Here is a 22435-nt window from a genome sequence, read left to right on the forward strand (position 1 = left end):
AAGAAGCATAGGGAGTCCTAACACATAAAGCCTATAGGGCTGAAAATAAAGTTTCTGTTCAAAATATCACAGATGTTCTTGTGTACATTCATTGAGCCAGTATCCTTGGATAGCAGAGCATGGCATGTAGTAGTATATGTGCCCTCTGCCATCTCACACCTCCAGGCTAGCAATTGCCTGTGTCTTTTATTCCGATCCTATATGTAACCTTGAAGGGGTCCAGTAAAACTGATTGGGTATTTTGAATTGAATGAGCCTGATTCTAATGTCCAAAGACATTTTCTTAACACATTTTGTGCCCAAAACGTCTGTGGACGTCCTGGGTATTACCGCACGTGCATAGCCCAAGACGTCTGTGGACGTCTTTGGAAAAAAAAAATATATATATATATATATATATATATATATATATATTTTTTTTTTTTATTATTAAAGAAAATCAGAAAAATCAAAACACTTGTGTTTTCGCCATTGAGAATGCATTTGGCGTTTAAATTAAATAACTCAGAAACTATAAAACATTTCAAAGTAAAAAGTTCCAGCATGTGTCTCCACAGTCAGCTGAATTATAAAAAATGTGAATGGATTTTCTAGGTGAAAGTGATTTTGGGCAGTTTTGCGTGGGCTCTCAATGTGTTAATATTCGGACTGATTCTAAGTCTCTTCTCTGCACTCACTCTTGTTTTCCAGGGAGACTACGGCCAGTCACACAAGTTTTGCACCGGGGAAAGTGTTCCTGACTTCTACAGCTATGGTCGGACCATGCACCTGCACTTCAAGTCTGACACGTTCATGGCAGGAAACGGCATGAAAGTGAACTACCAGGTTGCAGGTGGGTTTGCATGGATTCAAGTTCTCAGTCGCCACGACTGATTTCAGTCATTTCAGTTGTTTGTGTGTGTGCTCTTGGTGTGTGTGTGTGTGCGCGGTCAAAAAAACACTACCATCATCCATACAGGAACTGTTTGAAACAAGAGAGACCCTGGGCTGTATTTTGAGTGTCTTAAGTACCAGGTCTTATTACTTAACTTGCTGTTTAGCTATTTTGAGTGGTCAAACAGCATTGGCCACACCTCCAGGTCTTAAGTTAAGTCATAAGACCTGGTGCTTAAGACACTCAAAACACAGTCCCCTGAGTGCAACCTCGGGGAGACTTGTGTGTTAAAACAAGAAGGGGCAAGGTCCAACACAAAACCCAGATGTATATCTAAATTAGGAGTTAACCTTTGGAATAGTCTAGATAAAGAGTCGCTCTGGTCCAAAGCTCTAATGCCTTCATTAGAGCTATGGGACTGTTGTCTTCCTGTGCTCGCATGAAATGCAGACCAGCCTCTCCTCTGAGTAGGTGAAACGTTCTTTATATTTCCGCGAAAGAGGAGAGGCTGGTCTGCATTTCATGTGAGGGCAGGAAGACAACAGTCCCATAGCCTTAATGCAATGGCAGCAAATGGCATTAGGGCTATGGACCAGAGCTAGATAAAGAGCTAAAACTATGTATGTCACTCATAACATCTAAAAGGTTGTTTAAAAGTAGAGTATTTAATAGATGTAAAACATTACTATAAGATCGATAACTTTATTCCTCGTTTGGATTGAGCGTGATTATTGTTCTCAGCTTATTGTTTTCCATTTGTTTGTTTCATTTTGTTAAACTAAGTTCTAAAATATTGTTCTGTTTTCTTCTCTGTTCTGTTTTTGTTTTGTTTGTTTTGTTTTTTTGTCAGTAACTAAGTTACTCTTAAAAAAGGCTAGGCAAAATTAGCTTTGGCTTCAGCCTATGCCTTTTCGGGGCCACCCCTGATACGTATGTAAACACAACTGTTTTTGAGTGGTGCAACCACTCCAAGGAACAGCAATGTCCGTGTTCACCTATGTGTTCACCTAACTAACTATGTGACCACTATGAGCACGAGTACCAATGAGTACCAAAAGTGGCGCTGTTGTGCCAGAAACAGAGAGAGAGAGATAGTGCTGCACTGCTGTCTGCTAATGAGAGACAGAGAGAGAGGGGGGGGGGGGGGGGGAGTTGCACCACTCAGTTCACACGGGTGTGATTTTTTTTTAACATGTAACTGTAAAGCACCGAAATACACTATTCAAACTATTCATTCAGGCTGCAGCCGTACGTACGAGCAGGAGTACGGCTACCTGAAGAGCCCCGGGTGGCCAGACGTCTACGCCCACAACCTGGACTGTGCCATGGTCCTGCAGGCTCCGCCGGGCAACACCATCTCTCTGTTCTTCAACAGCTTCGACCTGGAGTCCCACAGCCAGTGTGAATACGACTACCTGGAGGTGAGTTCCACAGCCAGTGTGAATACGACTACCTGGAGGTGAGTCCCACAGCCAGTGTGAATACGACTACCTGGAGGTGAGTCCCACAGCCAGTGTGAATACGACTACCTGGAGGTGAGTCCCACAGCCAGTGTGAATACGACTACCTGGAGGTGAGTCCCACAGCCAGTGTGAATACGACTACCTGGAGGTGAGTCCCACAGCCAGTGTGAATACGACTACCTGGAGGTGAGTCCCACAGCCAGTGTGAATACGACTACCTGGAGGTGAGTCCCACAGCCAGTGTGAATACGACTACCTGGAGGTGAGTCCCACAGCCAGTGTGAATACGACTACCTGGAGGTGAGTCCCACAGCCAGTGTGAATACGACTACCTGGAGGTGAGTCCCACAGCCAGTGTGAATACGACTACCTGGAGGTGAGCCACGTTTTGCATTACTGACGACGTCAGCATTTTAGGACGGATTGCTGGAATTCCTATACAATGACCATAATGCTTTGGAGCACTGCTCCTCCTTGAGAGGGGGGGGGGGGGGGTGTGACTTGTAGTCCAGGAAGGAAGTGAGACCATGCAGTGTCTATGACATCACTGGCATTTTGAAATACTAAAATATCTAAAAACACATGTTATACACACAAAAACGAAACTCAGGAAAGTGCTCTTGTGTCCTAAACATCATTCAAATAATGAAATGAGACATTCTGCATAACGAGCACAACTTTAGTGCCAAATTTCATCCTGAAAATGCATGCGGCCCAAAGAGCACAGAGATGCACAACGGAGAGCGCTTGTTTCACCTGGCAGTTAATTAAGCAATATTGCAATTATACAGTTACCACTACGACCACAACTGTCCCAAGAAACTAGCTAGCCTATAGCCACTGAGTCTGCTGCGCTCTGGGAGAACAGAGCAGCTGCATTCTTTGTTTTGATTAGGCGTTCCTTCATGCTGGTTTGAAGCACGGCTAGATTGATACGACCTGTTGTATATATGATACGCGTGTCATTCTTGTCATGTGATCATCGTCAGGTGCGCAACGGCAGCACGGCGACCTCTCCTCTGCTGGGGAAGTTCTGTGGCAGCGCGCTGCCGCCGCCGGTCTTCCCCGGATCCAACCTGCTCTACCTGGGCTTCAGGAGCGACGTCGCACAAGCACGCAACGGCTTCGAGGCCACGTGGACCTCCTCCCCTCAGGGTGAGAGCTGAAAACACACGCACATGTGCGCATGCGTACACACACACACACACACACACACACACACACACACACACACACACACACACACACACACAACGTTTTAAAATTATGTTTTAATGTGGCCACACCCACCAGTTAATTATGTATGCCTTGTTTTCAGGTGGGTGGTGATGCACCTGAACTGAAGCCACACCCACAGCTGTTGTTGTATGATAAAGGGGGAGGGGTTAGGGGAGGGGATGATATTGTGATGTCACTAACAGGGTGTATTTCAATTGGGCCTCAAAGGTTTTCACATTTCTGGAAGAAACCGAATATACACAGTCAATATTCTAACCACTACCTGGGGGGTCTATTAGACTCTAATAGACCCCCCTCTAATATACACAGTAATGTTGACTCCATAGACACATACAAAACAGAAAAAGTAGAAAAGTCACGGCACTCCATCTTTTAAAAACGTAGAAATTGATATTCTACGAAACATTTGCCACGTTCTTGTTTAGGCAGTCTGTAGGACACATGCTCAGAAGGACAATACATTAATAATGAGGCAACACAAGAATTCAGAGTTTGGAAGTATGAGGATTTTACTCGAGTAAGGAGCCAAGACTTACATGACCTGTTCATGGTAATGGAATGGAATGGTCTGACTCCAGGAACAGCAAAAGGATCACAGCCTTTATAGCTTGCAAACAGCCAACCCTCAACTCTATAGAGCGTCGCAGTCCCGCCCCCTACCAGGGCCCAGGAAATGATTCTCCGTTCATTTTCCTCATAGACATTTCAGAAAGTATTTATTTAAAGATGTTTACGCCGCGGACAAAGCCAACTCTTGTCGTGACAAATCATGACAACAAACACAATTTTTCGGGCCAAACAAAGAATTAGAAAGTAGAAAAGAACGGCAGGTTACAACACTTTTTGTTGTTGTTTTTCTTCTATGTAATTATTTGTTTGGTCCAAAATATTGTGTGTGTTGTCATGATTTGTTCACGACTCGAGTTGGCTTCGTACGACGCTTAAAAGGTCTTTAAATAAATACTTTTTGAAATGTCTATGGGAAAAATGCATTGTGATTAATTTTCTGGGCCAGGCGTCGTCATGAAAGGGGCGGGACTGCGACGCTCTATAGCCTCAAGATATGAGCCTATAGGTTCACAAATGGCACAGTAACAGAGTGAAACAACAACACCACCACAGGGGTGTGACAGATAATCTCAGAGGAAATGGCTGTACTGCAATTTAGAGGAACAACTACAAAGATACTCTTTATAAAGGGGTGTTATTAAAATGTTTACATCTAAATTTCGACGACATTCTCCGTCAGGTTGTGGTGGCACGCTGTACGGCGACCACGGCTCGGTGGCCAGCCCCAACTACCCCGGCACCTACCCCAACGGCACGCGCTGCGAGTGGGGCATCAGGGCACCCAACGGCCGCGTGGTGACCGTCACCTTCGCTCAGATCAGCATCGATGACCCCGGCGACTGCCAGAACAACTTCCTGAAGCTGTACGACGGGCACGACGACTCCTCGCCTCCTGTGGGACCCTACTGTGGAGCGGTATGTACCCCCCCCACCCTCCCAATTCAGTCTAAACTCTAAAGGTATACCTTCAGACGTCAACGATTAACGCAGACGTTGCCGCCTGGCCCTGGATCAATGACAGGTCTGCTCCAGGTCTGCTCATGAGGGACAGGTCTGCTCCAGGTCTGCTCATGAGGGACAGGTCTGCTCCAGGTCTGCTCATGAGGGACAGGTCTGCTCCAGGTCTGCTCATGAGGGACAGGTCTGCTCCAGGTCTGCTCATGAGGGGCACAAGCATAAAAAAAAGCTCAACACAATCCAGGTCTAGTCAGTCGTGGGCGTGCGCACGAAACGAGCACTCGCGCAACAATTTCACGGGACCGCGCCCGCGTGAATTCGCTTGCGTTGTCGCCCATCCACTTCTCTGCACGTAAAGAAATAAATACGCAGGTCTTATTGAAAATGAATTAATAGGCCCGTTAATCGCTACCCATCTGAAAAGGGCTTAATTAGCCCTTCGCCAAGTCCCTCCCCAACCCGTCCTTAGGCACATTGGCACCGGTTACTAAGAGAAGAGACTTGGCAAGCTGTCCTCACCCAACGAGATGCATGTTAAATTACGAGATTTCTCCATATAAATAATCGATCATTTCAGTAGCAAAATGTCTTCTAAATCTAGTCAACAAGGCCTGCAGTAGGCTATGCACTGGACAAATGTGCATGACATTATTTCAATGAAGGAAATGTTTAGAGGGAGAAACAGCATCCAACTCAATCAACTTTAACGGCCATCCGACAGGAGTTTTCATGTAATGGGTAAGACTACGGTCATCCCCTGGGTGGCTCGGTGGTGTAACTTTCCCGACGTTAAGCTGTGTACAGTTGGGTGCCACCGATATTGTCTCTTATCATTTGACCCATTTAGGCCTGACCTCAAAACTTTTAAAAATCCTTCTAAATCCTGAAAAAATCCTTCTACATTTTCACGATTTTTCAAAAATAGCAGACCTACAAGCTCGTAGCGCGCCACTCGGTGGCGCGCTATGAGCTTGTAGATCTGCTATTTTTCAATAGCTAAATTATAACATAATGTTTAAAACACCAAAAGGGGTTCCCGCCCAAAATGGGTTAACTGTCCTTTTGCGCAGATCACGCAAACCTCAGCAAAAAGAAAAGGACAATATCGATGGCCTCCAACTGTATGTGTTCAACATCACAGCCATGCAAAATGACATTGACAGCTACTGTATGAGGTTGCAAAAGATTGCCAAGCATATCAACGGTCGCTAAACTATTTGGATTGGCATTGGACAATCGCTTTTGGGGTGGGGTATAGCGAAGGGTTAATTCTGTCTCTATCTCCGATGCCAAGCACTAATTCGGCCTGAACGGCACTTCCGGCCACCCGACGGAAATCACCATACTGTAGCTTTATGTACAGAGTCTGACGGGGTGAAAATTGTAATTGAGTAAAGTAAGACTTTGTGTGTGTGTGTGTGTGTGTGTGTGTGTGTGCTCATGCGTGTGTGTGTGTGCTCGTGTGTGTGTGTGTGTGTGTGTGTGTGTGTGTGTGTGTGTGTGTGTGTGTGTGTGTGTGTGTGTGTGTGTGTGTGTGTGTGTGTGTGTGTGTGTGTGTGTGTGTGTGTGTGTGTGTGTGTGTGTGTGTGTGTGTGTGTGTGTGTGTGTGTGTGTGTGTGCTCATGCGTGCGTGTGCGTGTTTGACAGGAGACCAACATCGCTCCGTTCACGTCCTCCTCCCACCACGTGTTCATCGTGTTCCAGGCTCAGTACGCAGTTCTGCCCTCCGGCTTCAGACTCACCTGGAGCAGCTGAGAGGAGCACGACGACGTGCGCACACACGCGCACACACACACACACACACACACACACACACACACACACACAGAGAGAACGCTACATAATGTGACTCAGGGGAAAAAAAGGAACCTTATGCAACAGAGGTGTGTTTGTGATCGTACAGAAATTGACCTGGAAAAACGAGCAATTCAAATTTCAATACACTTTGTACATATTGTGTGTAAAAAGTAAATATACGCACGCACGCACGCACGCATGCACGCACACACGCAGGCACACACGCGCACACACATTTTAATCATTTATTTATGTCCACATAAGAGATACAATACAAGGACACAAATATTTACAAGGTGCTGTACAGAGTGCAATCAGCAAATCCCGGACAAATACCCACACACCCTTCAGGGGTACAAGTAACAGCGTCTTCGCCTTATTTGGCGGCTACCGATAGTGGAAGAGATTGCACAGAATTTCGCAAGCCGTTTGGCTGCTTTTTTGGCATCCCAAGTTGTTGGAAGCCTCTTACACACACACACACACACACACACACACACACACACACACACACACACACACACACACAGATGTTTACACATGTGTTTTTCAGATGAATCGATGTAAATGGGAAATCTTCAACCAATGTTGTTTGTTTGAGAATCAGAATTTTTCTTTGTAGATGTGTTTTCTACATAACATCAAATGTGTACTCAGTGGAATTTGTGACGATGGAATAAAGCAATCATGTTTTTTGAAGTGAATCTCTGAACTCTCCCAAACCATCATAATTGATTTGACCTTGTGAATGCTAAACGGTGCATTTAAGGCGAGACATGGCAGGTGAAATCATGATTTTTCAAGTTATTTATTTTTTGCTTTTTTGCTTCCTAAACATGTTTTCTTTCAAACTAAAGCAACATAAACATTCAAAATACAGATTTAGATGTTTATTTTAGTAGTTAATTTTAGCCAATCGTTTTGCTGGGTGAAAATCCACCTTCTCTATTTTTATGATTGGTTGTTGGTACAAAGGAAGTGACCATATTTGGATCAAACGACAGTCAGCTTGAGGTCCAGACCTTTCCAATGATATATGGCATTATATGTTGTTGCCAAGGTTTGGATGAGATTTTTTGTCTCAAAATAGTGGCTTCAAATAGAACGTTTTGGTATTTTACAATACAAATCTTTAAAGGCTGTTTTCTCAAAATGAGTTTTCCTCATACCTGGGACAAAGAATCTCTCACATACACCAAACTTTCCAGTCTTATTCATACCTATATTCTGCAGGAATTTACAGAGGGGTTTGTTGATATATCATTCACAGCCTGATTTACATCACATTTTATACCTAAAAACATGCCGAAAATTGGGTTTTTTATGCCTGTTGACACTATTTTCTGATTTGTGGAGTGATAATTAGAGATATCTAAAATCCCCTTATTTGTCTCTAATATGTCACCAAAATAAAACAATAATTTTGGCTTTATCCGATCTTCAGATTTATCGTCCCGAAATGTATGCAAATTAGCGCATATAATGCCTAATTTGCATATTTAAACATATTGCAACTTGTATTACAAAAAATCTTAGTTTTAATATATTAACCTTATGCAGACCGTGGCCATCTTGCCATCTATCTATAAATGTATCAAGTCTCTGTACGTGCGCTGACTGTACGTACGTCATACGTAGATGTGTAATCCACGTAACTCGGGAACCGTTCGCCCCACCGACTTCAAATTGGACAAACGCGTTCCACACCCCCACAGGGAGTGTGCCCGGTTTTGAGTCGGTTTTGAGTCGGACCCACGGTTGACCAGAACCGCCACAAAAGCCCTCTGCCCGGGCTCTGGACCTGATCACCCCTATATCTCCATATATGGACTACTCGGTGCTCTACAGCACCGACCAAATGTCTATACATTTATGATTGGCTCATAAAAGTGTGTTATACGTGTAGTTGGAGAGGTGAGTGAGTGAGTCTAATAAAATAAAGTGTCTGGTGTCTGTACAGTATGTCCACACAATATGCTCTAAAACAGTGGTTCCCAAAGTGGGGGTCCTTGAGAGAGTTCCAGGGTGTCCCCAGCTAAATGAAAGTTAGGATCCAAATGGACCCTTATGGGTATGTAACTCAGAGAGTGTACCAATGGACCCTCCATTTGGTTCCATTTGAACACTCAGAGTTAAATTAACTTTGATTTTACAATACATTGGGGTCTCGGAGATACTGAAGCACTGAGATAGAAATTCTATTAAATGGGGGTCCATAGCTTAATGCATATCAAACTGGGGGGTCCTTGACATGAAAAGGTTTAGGACCACTGCTCTAAAAACCCCAAAAATAAAACCCCATTTCACATTTCAGCTGGTCTTTGAGTATTGGTATAGGCCTATCTCACAGCCCCCTTTCCACGCCCCCTTCCGATAGCTAGTGGTGTCATTTAACATTAGGCATTTACACTTTTTTTCTCTGGAGAATCTAAGTACATTTCCTAATGTTAAAATGTCAAAGACCGATAATAATATGAAGAAAACACAATGGTATAACAACTCAAATAAGTAGAATAAACCTTACCTTTACAAAACGGTAGTTTGTGGCTTGTGAAAATACCTCTTTTAACATGGAAGTCTATGGACCGCAGAAAAAATAACACCATTAGCTCCAAAAGGGGGTGTGGAAAGGGGGCGGGGAAATGCTGTGAGATAGGCCTATTGTTAACATGTTGCTATAGGGTGCCACCAGTGTTGATTTCGTCGACTAATACTAAGACAAGAAATGTTGGTCGACTACCTTTTTCCACTGACAAACTAAATGGAAACTAAATAAAAACTTAAGCTTAAAACTAATTACCAATTCCAACTAAGACTAAATATACAGAATTTCGTCGACAAATACAAACTAGACTAAAATGTTAGGAAGGGACTATAGTGGACAAGAGCTCCAGTATAAGTCATTTTACAATTAGTTGCATGCTGAAAATAGACGATCTACAAGCTCATAACGCGTCGCAGCACTGCAACGCATTGTGTAGATCGTCTATTTTCAGCAAGTGAAAAAAAACAGTCGTCATCAAGGCCCGCCAAAATACATTTTGTTCGACTAAATTAACTGTAGCTTTAGTCGACTAAGATCTTATGATAATTTAGTCGACTAAAAATAGACTAACACTAAAACATTCCAGGTGACTACATTTGTGATGACGGCTATGGCCGTTTTAGCCCAAGGAGTGTTTTTTGTGCAAAACTAATGCTTGGAATGGATTCAGCATCATGAAATTGCTCAACATAATGCAAATTAGCATCCGGCAGTTTCTACATGCTGGGGACCCATACTCAACATTTTTAACATAAAACATTGTTGTACTCAACATGTCCGGGTTCACATTCTGGCAAGTGGACTAGAAACCGATCGACAAGCTTGCAATGTATCACATTGTGAGCTTGTAGATCAGCTATTTTCAAAAGATTTGTATATAACTGTTGGGGATGCATATAACTGTTTGTTTGTATTTATAGTTACATCAGCCAGTAGAAAGCTGTGGCTTTACGAGAAACCAAGTCAACTTTGACATTGTTGTACTCAACATGTCCGGGTTCACATTCTGGCAAGTGGACTAGAAACCGATCGACAAGCTTGCAATGTATCACATTGTGAGCTTGTAGATCAGCTATTTTCAAAAGATTTGTATACAATTTATACATTTGAAAACTTGTGAAAAGGGATGCTTTCTACTTTTGGTACTTTTTAAGTACATTTTTGATAAACACTACTTTTGTTCTTTAATACTCAATTAAACTTTGAATTCCAGACTTTTACTTGTAAGGCCTCACTCACACGGTCGCAACAGATTGCTGTATGCTTGTTGTATACAAAGGGTGTGACACAGCTTGCCCCAATGCATTTCCAATGGGAGTCACATGGTTTGACACAACATTTGTGTTGAAATATTATGGAAAGCCATAGCTGATAAAAGGTCTCTATTCTGCTGTACAAATCACCACACGGCATCTAACAAGGGTTGCGTTTAATGATTGGACAAATAAGATATTTCTGCTAGATTAAAGGCTATGTTTGCTGACTGGAAACCGCATCGATCTGCTGATGTGCTCTATATTCTGGGTTGCTGAGCAAACACATGCTGTCCAAATAGCTACATAAGGTGCATTTAGGAGCAAATAAATATGCCTAGTTTGTGCATTAACAAGCGCATGAAAGATTCTTTAATGCTTTTTTTTTAACCATGTTTAATGTTTAACCTTTGATTCAAGTGCTGTGACAGTACAGACATATAGGCCTACTCTGTTTACGGGCTGTGACGTGCACACTGAGCATTATAACGATAACTACACAAATATATCGTTCACCTATACTTTGTAATGTTCTTAAAACTAATGTTTTTTTATACAGTAGTTATAGTGCTCGCTGTGAACGGACCTTCATTCGTGTTTGAAGATTCAATACTTTATTGCCATGTCAACAGAGTTGATTGGAATTTGTTTCAGTGACATTCATTGCAGTAACGGGGGATAGAGACAACAATTAGAACTACACAGCTGCAGCCATATTTCGGCGCTGTCCTCAGCTTCATTGCATCAGAAACAAAGAAGAGGTGGGGGGATAGGGGGGGATGCATATAACTGTTTGTTTGTATTCATAGTTACATCAGCTGTGGCTTTACGAGAAACCAAGTCAACTTTGAACCCCAGCAGTGGGTGCCTGGGTCAGGGGGGGGGTGTTTGCGGGACATGACCACATTGACAGTGCTGGGAAGTGGTTGTGGTTTTGGACCATAAAGGCGAGCTATCTGAGGGAGCTAGGGACGACACTGCAGGGGCAGCTAGCTGACCACACGATCAGTGCTTGTGGGATAGCAGGTATGATTTATCTTTTTTTATTTTTTTTTACATTATTGTTTAGTTTTAATTTAGTGAAAAGGCTTAGTTTTAGAATTGTTTTCTCCATTAGTTTTAAGTGTTAGTCTTTTATTGTAATATGGATTCAGAAAACATTCTAAAATTGCTTTATCGACAAGCTCACAACGGCTATTTTCCCTACCCCTATTTCTTTCCATGATTTTAGTTGACGCTTATTTGTTAGCTTTGTATGCAGTTTCAGTTAGCTTAGTCATCATGTTTTCGCGTAAAGTGTGGTTTTTAGTTTTTGTTTTTTTCAGTCATATAACGACGATATTTGCTCAATTCTAGTTTTCGTTGTTTCATTCGTTTTTAGTCAACTATTATAACCCTGACAGGTATCTGTCAAGCTGTTTTAGAGACAACACTGTGCAGGGCAGACGACCACAGATCCGGCGACAGACATCATGCTACTGTGGCTGGCCTCTCTGGCGTTGGCCTCTCTGACGTCACTGGCCAATGGAGCTCCTCACATTCCTCTGTGAGTATGATAGTGTTTTTGAGTGCTGCAACCACTCCAACGAACAGCAATGTCCGTGTTCACCTACCTATGTGTTCACCTACCTATGTGTTCACCTACCTATGTGTTCACCTAACTATGTCACTATGAGCACGAGTACCAATGACTACCAAAAATGACTACCAAAAGTTGTGCCAGAAACAGAGAGAGAGAGATAGTGCTGCACTGCTGCCTGCTAATGAGAGACAGAGAGAGAGAGAGAGGGGGGGGGGGGGGGGGAGTTGCACCACTCAGTTCACACGGGTGTGATTTTATTCATGCGAAGTGCCTTTGGATAAATTACAGGGATACATCAGTGGTTTAAAACCTTTTTCATATCGAGGCCAATTATTTATTCAGCATTGGAGTCACGGAGGACCACCGATTTGATGAGATTTAGCCTCTCAGACCCAATACTAAAGAATATTTTGTTATCGTTGGATAAGATTTTGTCCACATAATTCCATGCTGTATTGATGCTGGTACCATTATGAGAGATAACAGGCCAACATTGATCAAATAACAATTCTTCTACGATCTCTAATTGTGTAGACTTAATGCAGATGTTTAACAATAATGAAACTCTTGGCCTGGGCCGTGGCTCAGCGGTCCAGGCACCTTGGCTGGTAATCCAGTCTGGCAGTGTGCCGCGGACTCGACTCCCGATCCCGACAGCCTTTACTGCATGTCTTCCCCCTCCATCTCTCTCCCCATTTCCTGTCAGCCTACTGTCTGTCCCTCCATACAAATATAAAATAAAGGCGAAAGCCACAAAAAAAAATATATATAATAATGTAACTCTTGAGGGCGTAAAATGAACCCTAATGGTCCATTTGGTTTCATGTTATGCTGGAGATCCCAGTCCGTTTCTCACCCTTAACGAGGTATAGACAAAACAACATGGAATCAACACGCGTTCGTTTGATGATTATTCCCAAAATGTACTCATACCAGGCAGAATAATACACAGGAGAAGTCAAGATTATGTCAATTCGTTTTATGTCCTATTTCTAGTTACAATGGTGCTTGAGCCAAATCATAATATATGAATCCTATACAATCATACTATAACGAACAGAGACAGATGTTACCAACATTGATTACCGCAGAGCTCATAATGAATTATCAGCTCTGGACCCATCATCCTACAGTGACAATGAGTGAAGTTCACCAACAACCTCCATAGTATTATAGTCTCTTAGTGCCGCCACTCGGCCAATCACAAGTTCTCCTCAGATGGTCTGATCCATCGTGTGGTCATCTTCTCCCGGTCATCCTATCCCGGTCATCCTCTGTCATGAGTGAGTGTTGTGTACGTGTTTTATTAAGTCAGCTTGTGTGTGTGTGTGTGTGTGTGTGTGTGTGTGAACCATCCGGTCCCATTGTTTGCTCAGTCCGGTCCAGTCGAGGTGACTTTGACCTGTGAGGGAACCTGTCTGTGTTCCTCTGTTTGTGTATGTGTGTGCATGTGCTGAGAGGATGACGCTGGAGCGGGCCTGTGTGTTTACCATAATATCATTTTCTCCTATATTTACCTATTCACTCTATATATAAGGTAATAATTCCATAATAGCTTTAGTGGCAGATATATATATCCATTAGGTGCATATACTGATTTTCCCAGAGATAATTATCTCTTCCAATCCCTCTTTCCATCTCTGTAAATCTCAGAGATGGACCAAAAAATTTCACCAACATTGGAAAATGTCTCTGTACTGTACTTTTTCTTTTCAAACTGTAAAGGGACTTTACCGGCCATCAAAGGCATTGTAAACACCCTCTTTGAGATACAACATACAACATGTTATGGTTTCTATTATTCAACTTTTTAGTTTAGCTTTAGACTAGCCAGATTTATTGATTACCCCGGGCTTTCCCCTGCAGTGAACTTTGAGCCCCCATGAACATTACTACCCGCACCCAAATCCTTATCTCTTATATCCACACAGCTTTGGACTATGACCTTGGCATGGTAATGCTGCATTTCTACTATTGATTTTCTTAATAACCACATCAATTAATACAGAAATAAACATTTAACATTTCAATGTAACATCATTAAAAAGTAACTTCATGAAATAGCGTGTTGCATGATTGATGTAATATGGGTTGTATGGTTCCCAATTTGTCAACACCTAAAAAAAACAGTCTTTTTGACTTTGACTTTGACTAGGCAAACAATCACTCATTATTTAGATGGTACTGTGGGAGAGAGACAGAATGACTTTTCTTTCTCGATGATGATGATGATGATGATGAAGAAGATGATGTGTCCGGGGTTCCCATGAAACCCAGCACCGTTGTAGCGCTCCTGCGCCGTCGAAAGTGCCAATGGCAAAGTTCTTAGTAGCTCATCAGAGCAGACACTGCGATTGTTCTTCTTTGCTCGTTGTCAGAGCCGAATCTTCGCCCCGCCCCCCAGGATGGGTGACATAACAGGTGACCCACAGGTGACAATATAGCCTATACGTTCTCATTGACAGATACACTTGATCTCTGTCGCAAACGGGAGAAAACGTCGGAGATGCACCTAACACAGTTCTTATACCAAGCAGAGCTTGGAGAGGGGGACGGGGTACTTGATGATGTTATCTTTGTCGCGCTCCTGCGCCGATCGTAGCAGCTTCCGGGTGAGTCAAATTAGTACCATAAAGGCCCAATATAGAATCAAGTCTATTCAGGGGAGGATATATGCCTAGTCAAGCCAAACTCATGGTGATGAAAACAAAATAATAAAATGTAGTGGAAGGTGTCCCTATACCAAAATAATAAAAATATGATGAGGTGGGATAATGACTCATAATGAAATGAAATGTAGATTGTCCAAAGATGGGATAATTCAGTTAAAATAATCTATATACTGGGGAAGATGGAGATCCTTTTTCTTTTATCTATACAGTACATGGTTAATTAGCCTACAGTATATATAAACATTCCGGCCGTATGAGAGCTTGTAGATCTGCTATTTTTCTTTACACTTATTCTAAATATATATCCTTTAGAACGTCTTTGTTAGACCCTCTTTTAGTGTCTTCTCCACCTGAAACAAGATCATTATACACCTGAAACAAGATCATTAATTATATTTTGTCATAGATCTATAGACTTTGTGCCGGTTACCCGTAACCTTTTTCAACCTAATCAAAGGGCAGGCCTAGTGTTTTATCTGTCCTTTTGAGATTTGTTCCTCTTAGTTTTATGTGAGTGCTGTTAAGGAAATCTGTTTGGAGAGCACTGAACTTTGTAACATCACTACCTAACTATTTAAGATTTATAAGACCAATGTTAGACCATCAGCTGATCAGAATGAGGCAATACACTATTTTATCAATAGTCATTCCGTATCTGTGAGATAAAACAGAAAAGAACAACAAATACTGGTGAATGAAATGAAACAATAATTATTGACAATTCAATAATAAAAAATATTAATATTTGTACTTCTCCTGACCGTTCTTACAGTACGTATTTACACATTTATATGGAGGGAGGGTACTTAGAGAGACAGACGTTCTCACCGCACGCATTTACACATTTATATGGAGGGAGAGTACTTAGAGAGAAGCCAAGGAGAGAGAGATAGAGAGAGAGAGAGACCCAGCGTTCTACGTACGCATTTACACAGTTGTAAAATGGAGGGAGGAGACGCAGAGAGACAGAGTTCTCTAGCGCATGCATTTCACATTTATATGGAGGGAGGTTACGTAGAGACAGGTAGAGAGAGAAAGATATCTCAAAAAGAAAACAAAGTATTCTATTTATTTATTTTTATTGCACAATGCACTTAAATATTTAAAAAATATACCTCACTTCGAATCCCTCTTTTACAGATAATATAAACACATTATCTGTAAATTAGTTATTCCTATAGTTAATCAAATACCAATACCGCTGCTTTATTATAAGCAAACATACTCCTTTGAGCCTAAAAATACTACCTTATTAACCTTAAACCAATTTTTTTTTTACAAGCAGAAGTACAGATTTGAAAAATGTACTTGAGTACAAGTATCCGAGTATCAGCATTGACCTCTAAGTATTCAGAGCACAATACTCATACTGCAGAATGCCTCATTTTTTACAGGTGCAACTTGGGCACCAAATGTTATTAAAACAATATAACCATTCTACCCCATCTCACTATGTGCCGGAGCGCAGTTTGGCCTTTGCCCCACAGCACCAGACACAGAGAGAGACAGAGAGCGAGAGTGAGTGGGAGCTGAGGGGTAGAGAGGGAGGGAGGGACAGACAGACAGACAGACAGACAGAACGATAGACAGACAGACAGTATTACAGACATTAAGACAGACACAGACACAGAGAGGGAGAGCCGTGCATTTTTTTTTTAAATGCACGGCCCCTGTTATGCTGTTTACTTAGGAAGCCGAAATGGGGAATATTCAAACCATGTACACACACTCCATGTGATTTTTTTTAGCTTAACCAATTGAAATGAAGGAGGAGTACTACCCTGACTTATGTGTATCTGAGTAACTAGTACAATTACTGGAAATGGGAAATACTCCCAACACATACTGTATACACACACCTCTGAACTGCACTTCAAGTGCAGCAGCTAAGCATACAAATACTTAACCATACTTTTACTACTGTTTTTACTAAATTATTACTAGTAACACTACTTTACCATGTTACATTTCATTTATTAAATCCCTGGTGATAGTGTCCATGCAATCTGCTATAGGAACGGAAATCCTAAATCTTTGTGCCACTTAGGCAAAAATTGAATCGATTTAACCCCAAACTTCTCATACATCATTTTAGCAGGACCCTGTAGATCCTTCTTTCGTGAGTTTGAGGAACCCATATTAACACAAAAGGTAAAAGAGACAGATAAAAGAGGAAAAATAAAATAAAACACCTAATCTAGATACTCAACCGATCACATGAGGTATTTTTTAGTTACTTTTTCATCAAGATTACTTTAGCCCCACAGTATATAAAATTTATATAATGTAGTTAATAGACTTAACTATCTAGGCTACTATTTCATCAAAGATTACTTTAACTCCACATGTGACACAGAAAAATATCTATAATAGAGTATTTTATAATTCCAACACACCAAAACTGAGTGCCAAGGTGAAAAGTGTAAATCACACCACTCTTTCTCACACTCTCTCTTCCTCTCTCTTTTTTCTTTTTTTTCTTTTTCTTTCACACTGTCTGCCTCTCACACATACACACACACAGGCAGACCACACAATATCACACTCAAGACTCAAATCAGCTGTCACAGACAGACCATTCACTCATGTCACGTCTTTTCTAAAAATACAGCGCCCATAAAGCGAGGATCAACCCCCCTTTTTCTGTTAGTAGCTACAAAAGGCAAGACTCTCGTCTCCCTTTTTAGGCCATCCACCTGAGGTCTGGCAAAACCATAAAAACAGTTCCCCAACCTATTTTGACCAGCAGCAGGTAAAAATACCCCTAACAACACAAACTACACAAACAAACAAACAAAATCATCACCAATACCTCAAAACACCAAATCCCAACAATGCCTCACATGAACTTCCGCAGTACATATTGCATTGTTGGGATTTTATGCTAATTTTTTTACACTTACTTTTACACAGTTCTAAGACAAAATGTCCAGTTTCACTTCTACCAGCCTCCCCGGTTTCTGGTTTCTGAGCTACTTTTACACAGTTCTAAGACAAAATGTCCAGTTTCACTTCTACCAGCCTCCCCGGTTTCTGGTTTTTTATTTTTACACTTATACCAGCCTCCCCGGTTTCTGGTTTTTTACTTTTACACTTATACCAGCCTCCCCGGTTTCTGGTTTTTTACTTTTACACTTATACCAGCCTCCCCGGTTTCTGGTTTTTTACTTTTACACTTATACCAGCCTCCCCGGTTTCTGGTTTTTTACTTTTACACTTATACCAGCCTCCCCGGTTTCTGTTTTTTTTTTTTTTTTTACACTTATACCAGCCTCCCCGGTTTCTGGTTTTACAGTTCTATGTTTTTTGGCAAAACGGAGTTGATTTTTCCTTTGTGAGACTCAATTCAATTTGGAATAAATCAATTAGCAGTTTTTATTACAATAGAGAACTGCTTACCTCTATTGAGTCTCACAGGAAAAAGGACACCGTGTGTTGACCTGGCAGGTTGTCTCCGCAAGACGTTCAACCCTCTTAGATCCTTTTGTGTTCTGCCCGGTCCAAAGTGGAAATAATCACGTGTCAGGGTCACCATCTGCTGGAGATCCCAGTCCGTTTCTCACCCTTAACGAGGTATAGACAAAACAACATGGAATCAACACGCGTTCGTTTGATGATTATTCCCAAAATGTACTCATACCAGGCAGAATAATACACAGGAGAAGTCAAGATTATGTCAATTCGTTTTATGTCCTATTTCTAGTTACAATGGTGCTTGAGCCAAATCATAATATATGAATCCTATACAATCATACTATAACGAACAGAGACAGATGTTACCAACATTGATTACCGCAGAGCTCATAATGAATTATCAGCTCTGGACCCATCATCCTACAGTGACAATGAGTGAAGTTCACCAACAACCTCCATAGTATTATAGTCTCTTAGTGCCGCCACTCGGCCAATCACAAGTTCTCCTCAGATGGTCTGATCCATCGTGTGGTCATCTTCTCCCGGTCATCCTCTCCCGGTCATCCTCTGTCATGAGTGAGTGTTGTGTACGTGTTTTATTAAGTCAGCTTGTGTGTGTGTGTGTGTGTGTGTGTGTGTGTGAACCATCCGGTCCCATTGTTTGCTCAGTCCGGTCCAGTCGAGGTGACTTTGACCTGTGAGGGAACCTGTCTGTGTTCCTCTGTTTGTGTATGTGTGTGCATGTGCTGAGAGGATGACGCTGGAGCGGGCCTGTGTGTTTACCATAATATCATTTTCTCCTATATTTACCTATTCACTCTATATATAAGGTAATAATTCCATAATAGCTTTAGTGGCAGATATATATATCCATTAGGTGCATATACTGATTTTCCCAGAGATAATTATCTCTTCCAGTTACGCTCTCAAGAGTTAAAGATCTATAAGGGTCCATTTGGTTAGCAACTCCATCATTTAGCTGGGGACCACCTGGAACCCCCTCAAAGACCACTGGTGGTCCCCAGACCACTGGTTGAAAACCACTGGGATACACTAGGGCACCTAAACACAGCTAGTTTTTTCCCAAAAGGTAAAAAAGAAAAGAAAAAAGTATGCTTTTGAAAATGGTCTTAATGTAAAGCAATATTATTATGATTTATATTATGTACCTAAATGTACCCTTCAGCTTCTTGTTTATGCCCAAAATGACTTGCTATCCTAGGTTCTGTAGCAACTATTAGAAAATATTAGCAAAAAAGTAGGCTTTAAATGTCCAAAAAAAAGTCTGTCCTGACTGACCCCTTATCCATAATTATTTATTTTATTAATAAATAAACGGCTTCATTTTAATACTTTGTTGCATGACGGTATACTTGTTGCGCAAAAGTAGAGAATATGTGACGTTATTTCAGCTATTTTGTAGAAATGTGTGAAACATCGATGATGTCACTGGAAGACGGTTTCTGAACTGCCCACAGCCCTCCTATGAGACACAGACCGAGTAGATTATTAGTGAGGACCTATTATATGAAGATATGTTGAAAAGTGGTGAAGTGGTCCTTTAAAGGCAATGGAACGTGGACCCCTGATTGGTTTCATTATTGTAACGCCCAAACCACACCTATGCATAATATAACAGGTGTTTTAGGGATTTAGACGACGACGTAACCAAAATACCAAATTTTGTGGGGGAACACCCCTTCCTATTTACAAAGGACTGTACATAGCCAGGCATGACAGAATTGTTAACATTATTGCCAAAGATGTGTCGCCTATGTTTGATTCCTCTGTTGTGTTTCACAAAAAATCCTGTGTGAAACCAGAAATGTTTCAATGCAATTACCCAACCGTATTTGCAAATATAACTGCAAATACGTTGCGTGCGTGCGTGCGTGTGTGCGCATATCAATATGGGACTTTTTTTTCCACCGGCCCACCCACGTTCACACACGCTGGTGCAGATTTGAGAACCACAGTTGTGTGTGTGTGTATATATATATATATACAGTATGTATCCAAATTTGACTGAGGGACTGCCATTGGATTTTTTTTGAATTTTCCTTTTTACATGTCATATGAAAGCAGGGAATCATAGCTTCAAATTGACATTGTGCAATGGCAGGCTCTCAGTCAAATCTGGTCACATGTGGCATGTAATGATTGCATCTTGTTTTCTTTCTTTCTTGACCCTTCTCAGACACGTGTTGGCTGCTCCTAACAAGCTGCGCGTGGGAACGGCAGAGAGCATCTTCGTGGAGATCCAGGACTATGAAGGTTCAAATGACCTGCCGGTCACCATCAAGGTGTTGAACCATCCAACCAAAACCAAAGAGCTGAAGAAAACAGAATTTGTCCTAACAAAGCAAAACAAGTACCAGCATCTGGCAGAAATCACGGTATGGTACCATAGGACCCGTATACCATAGACAAATTCACATCACAGTTACTTGCTAGTTACTTGAAAGAATGTGATGCTAAATTCACGGCGGTCTTTGTGTGCATCCACTCAAAATGACTTAACTGTATAGTCATGCGAAATACATTTTTGGGTGGTCCTCAAATGTTTGGGTGGTCCTCAAATGTTTGAGAACCATCAAACTGACTGGTCTAAAACAGTGGTCCGGGGACCACCCTTGAGGAGGTTCCAGGTGGTCCCCGCAGCTAAATGATGGAGAGTTGGTACCAAATGGACCCATATAGATCTTTAACTCTTGAGAGCGTACATTCCGTACAATGAAACCAAATTCCATTGTATGCTCTCAAGAGTTTAATTATTGTTAATTATTGTTAAATTAAACATCTGCATTACTTAATTTAACAAGATGTCTACAAAATTAGAGAATGTTACACCATGGAATTATGGATAAAATCTTATCCAACGACATCATATTCTTTAGTTTTGGGTCTGAGAGGCTAAATGTCATCAAATGGCGGTCCGTGGCGCAAATGTTGAATGCATAATGGACCTTGATGTGATTAGGCTAATGATTGAAAACCACTGGTCTAAAAGAAAGAAAATTTACTTTCAGATCCCAGCCGAGGATTTCAACACGGATCCGAACATCACGCAGTATGTGACCGTGCAAGCCCAGTTCCCTGGACGCACGCTGGAGAAAACGGTCTTGGTCTCCTTCCAATCCGGTTACATATTCATCCAAACAGATAAGACCATCTACACCCCCAACAGTAGAGGTACAAAGTACAAAGAACAATGGGTCACTGATGGCGGTGTAACAACTTCCAAACTGAGCCGGGCGAACGGCAGAAAGGCAGAACGGGCCAAACCATTTTTGGGATTTACACGGGGGTGGACCAAATACATCCTTCAAAATATATCGCGTTTATGAACGCAAGATTTCAAAAGTATTACTCCTAAGATAACTTTGGAGCCAGGGGGGGACATGTGACGTTGCAGGGGACCCCCCAACTAATTTGGGTGGGACCAATGTGACGTTGGCAGGGGACGTGACCCCCCCAAAAATAAATCTAAAATGCAATAGCATTTACATTTAATCTACAGACGTGCTCATTCTATGACACAATTCAAATTATAAATAAAATATCATTTGTGTTTCAATTTGTGTTTCAGCAAATTAGTGGTCAATATTAAAATGAAAATGCAATTTAGAAGATTCAAATGAAATAAGAGAAATGCTTTTTAACCTTCAGATAATGAACGCATTTAAGTGAATATATAATGCAATAGCATTTACATTTCATCTCCAGGTGTGCTCATTCTATGACAGAATGAAAAAGCAAAAGCAATTTACATTGCATTTGCATTTTCAAATTGGCGTGTGTACTATTTGAAAATGAAAATGCAATGTGATTTGCTTTTGCTTCATCTCCAAGTGTGCTCATTCTATGACCGAATGAAAAAGCAAAAGCAAATCGCATTGCATTTTTATTTTCAAGTCGTACAACACGCCAATTTGAAAATGCAAATGCAATGTAAATTGCTTTTGCTTTTTCATTCTGTCATAGAATGAGCACACCTGGAGATGAAATGTAAATGCTATTGCATTATATTTTCACTTAAATGCGTTCAATATCTGAAGGTTAAAAAGCA

General features: G+C 41.5%; 2 protein-coding genes across 2 annotated transcripts in view; both read left to right on the forward strand.

The window, feature by feature from the left end:
• Positions 1–7230, forward strand: part of cubn (cubilin (intrinsic factor-cobalamin receptor)) — a gene marked incomplete at its 5' end in the record, with an annotated part of 101698 nt that extends 94468 nt beyond the window's left edge. Inside the window, 5 exons of the mRNA XM_079489535.1 lie at positions 691–832; positions 2114–2295; positions 3327–3492; positions 4826–5061; positions 6751–7230. Coding sequence (XP_079345661.1) covers positions 691–832; positions 2114–2295; positions 3327–3492; positions 4826–5061; positions 6751–6858 — 834 coding nt within the window. The 3' untranslated portion in view covers positions 6859–7230. The remainder of the gene's footprint in view (positions 1–690; positions 833–2113; positions 2296–3326; positions 3493–4825; positions 5062–6750) is intronic.
• A 4940-nt stretch (positions 7231–12170) lies between these two features.
• Positions 12171–22435, forward strand: part of LOC306913283 (complement C3-like) — a gene marked incomplete at its 5' end in the record, with an annotated part of 68001 nt that continues 57736 nt past the window's right edge. Inside the window, 3 exons of the mRNA XM_079489874.1 lie at positions 12171–12244; positions 20564–20762; positions 21396–21558. Of these exons, the coding sequence (XP_079346000.1) occupies positions 12171–12244; positions 20564–20762; positions 21396–21558 (436 nt within the window). The remainder of the gene's footprint in view (positions 12245–20563; positions 20763–21395; positions 21559–22435) is intronic.

Source organism: Electrona antarctica (genome assembly GCF_951216825.1).
Source record: "Electrona antarctica genome assembly, chromosome: 20".
In the NCBI taxonomy this organism is placed as follows: domain Eukaryota; kingdom Metazoa; phylum Chordata; class Actinopteri; order Myctophiformes; family Myctophidae; genus Electrona; species Electrona antarctica.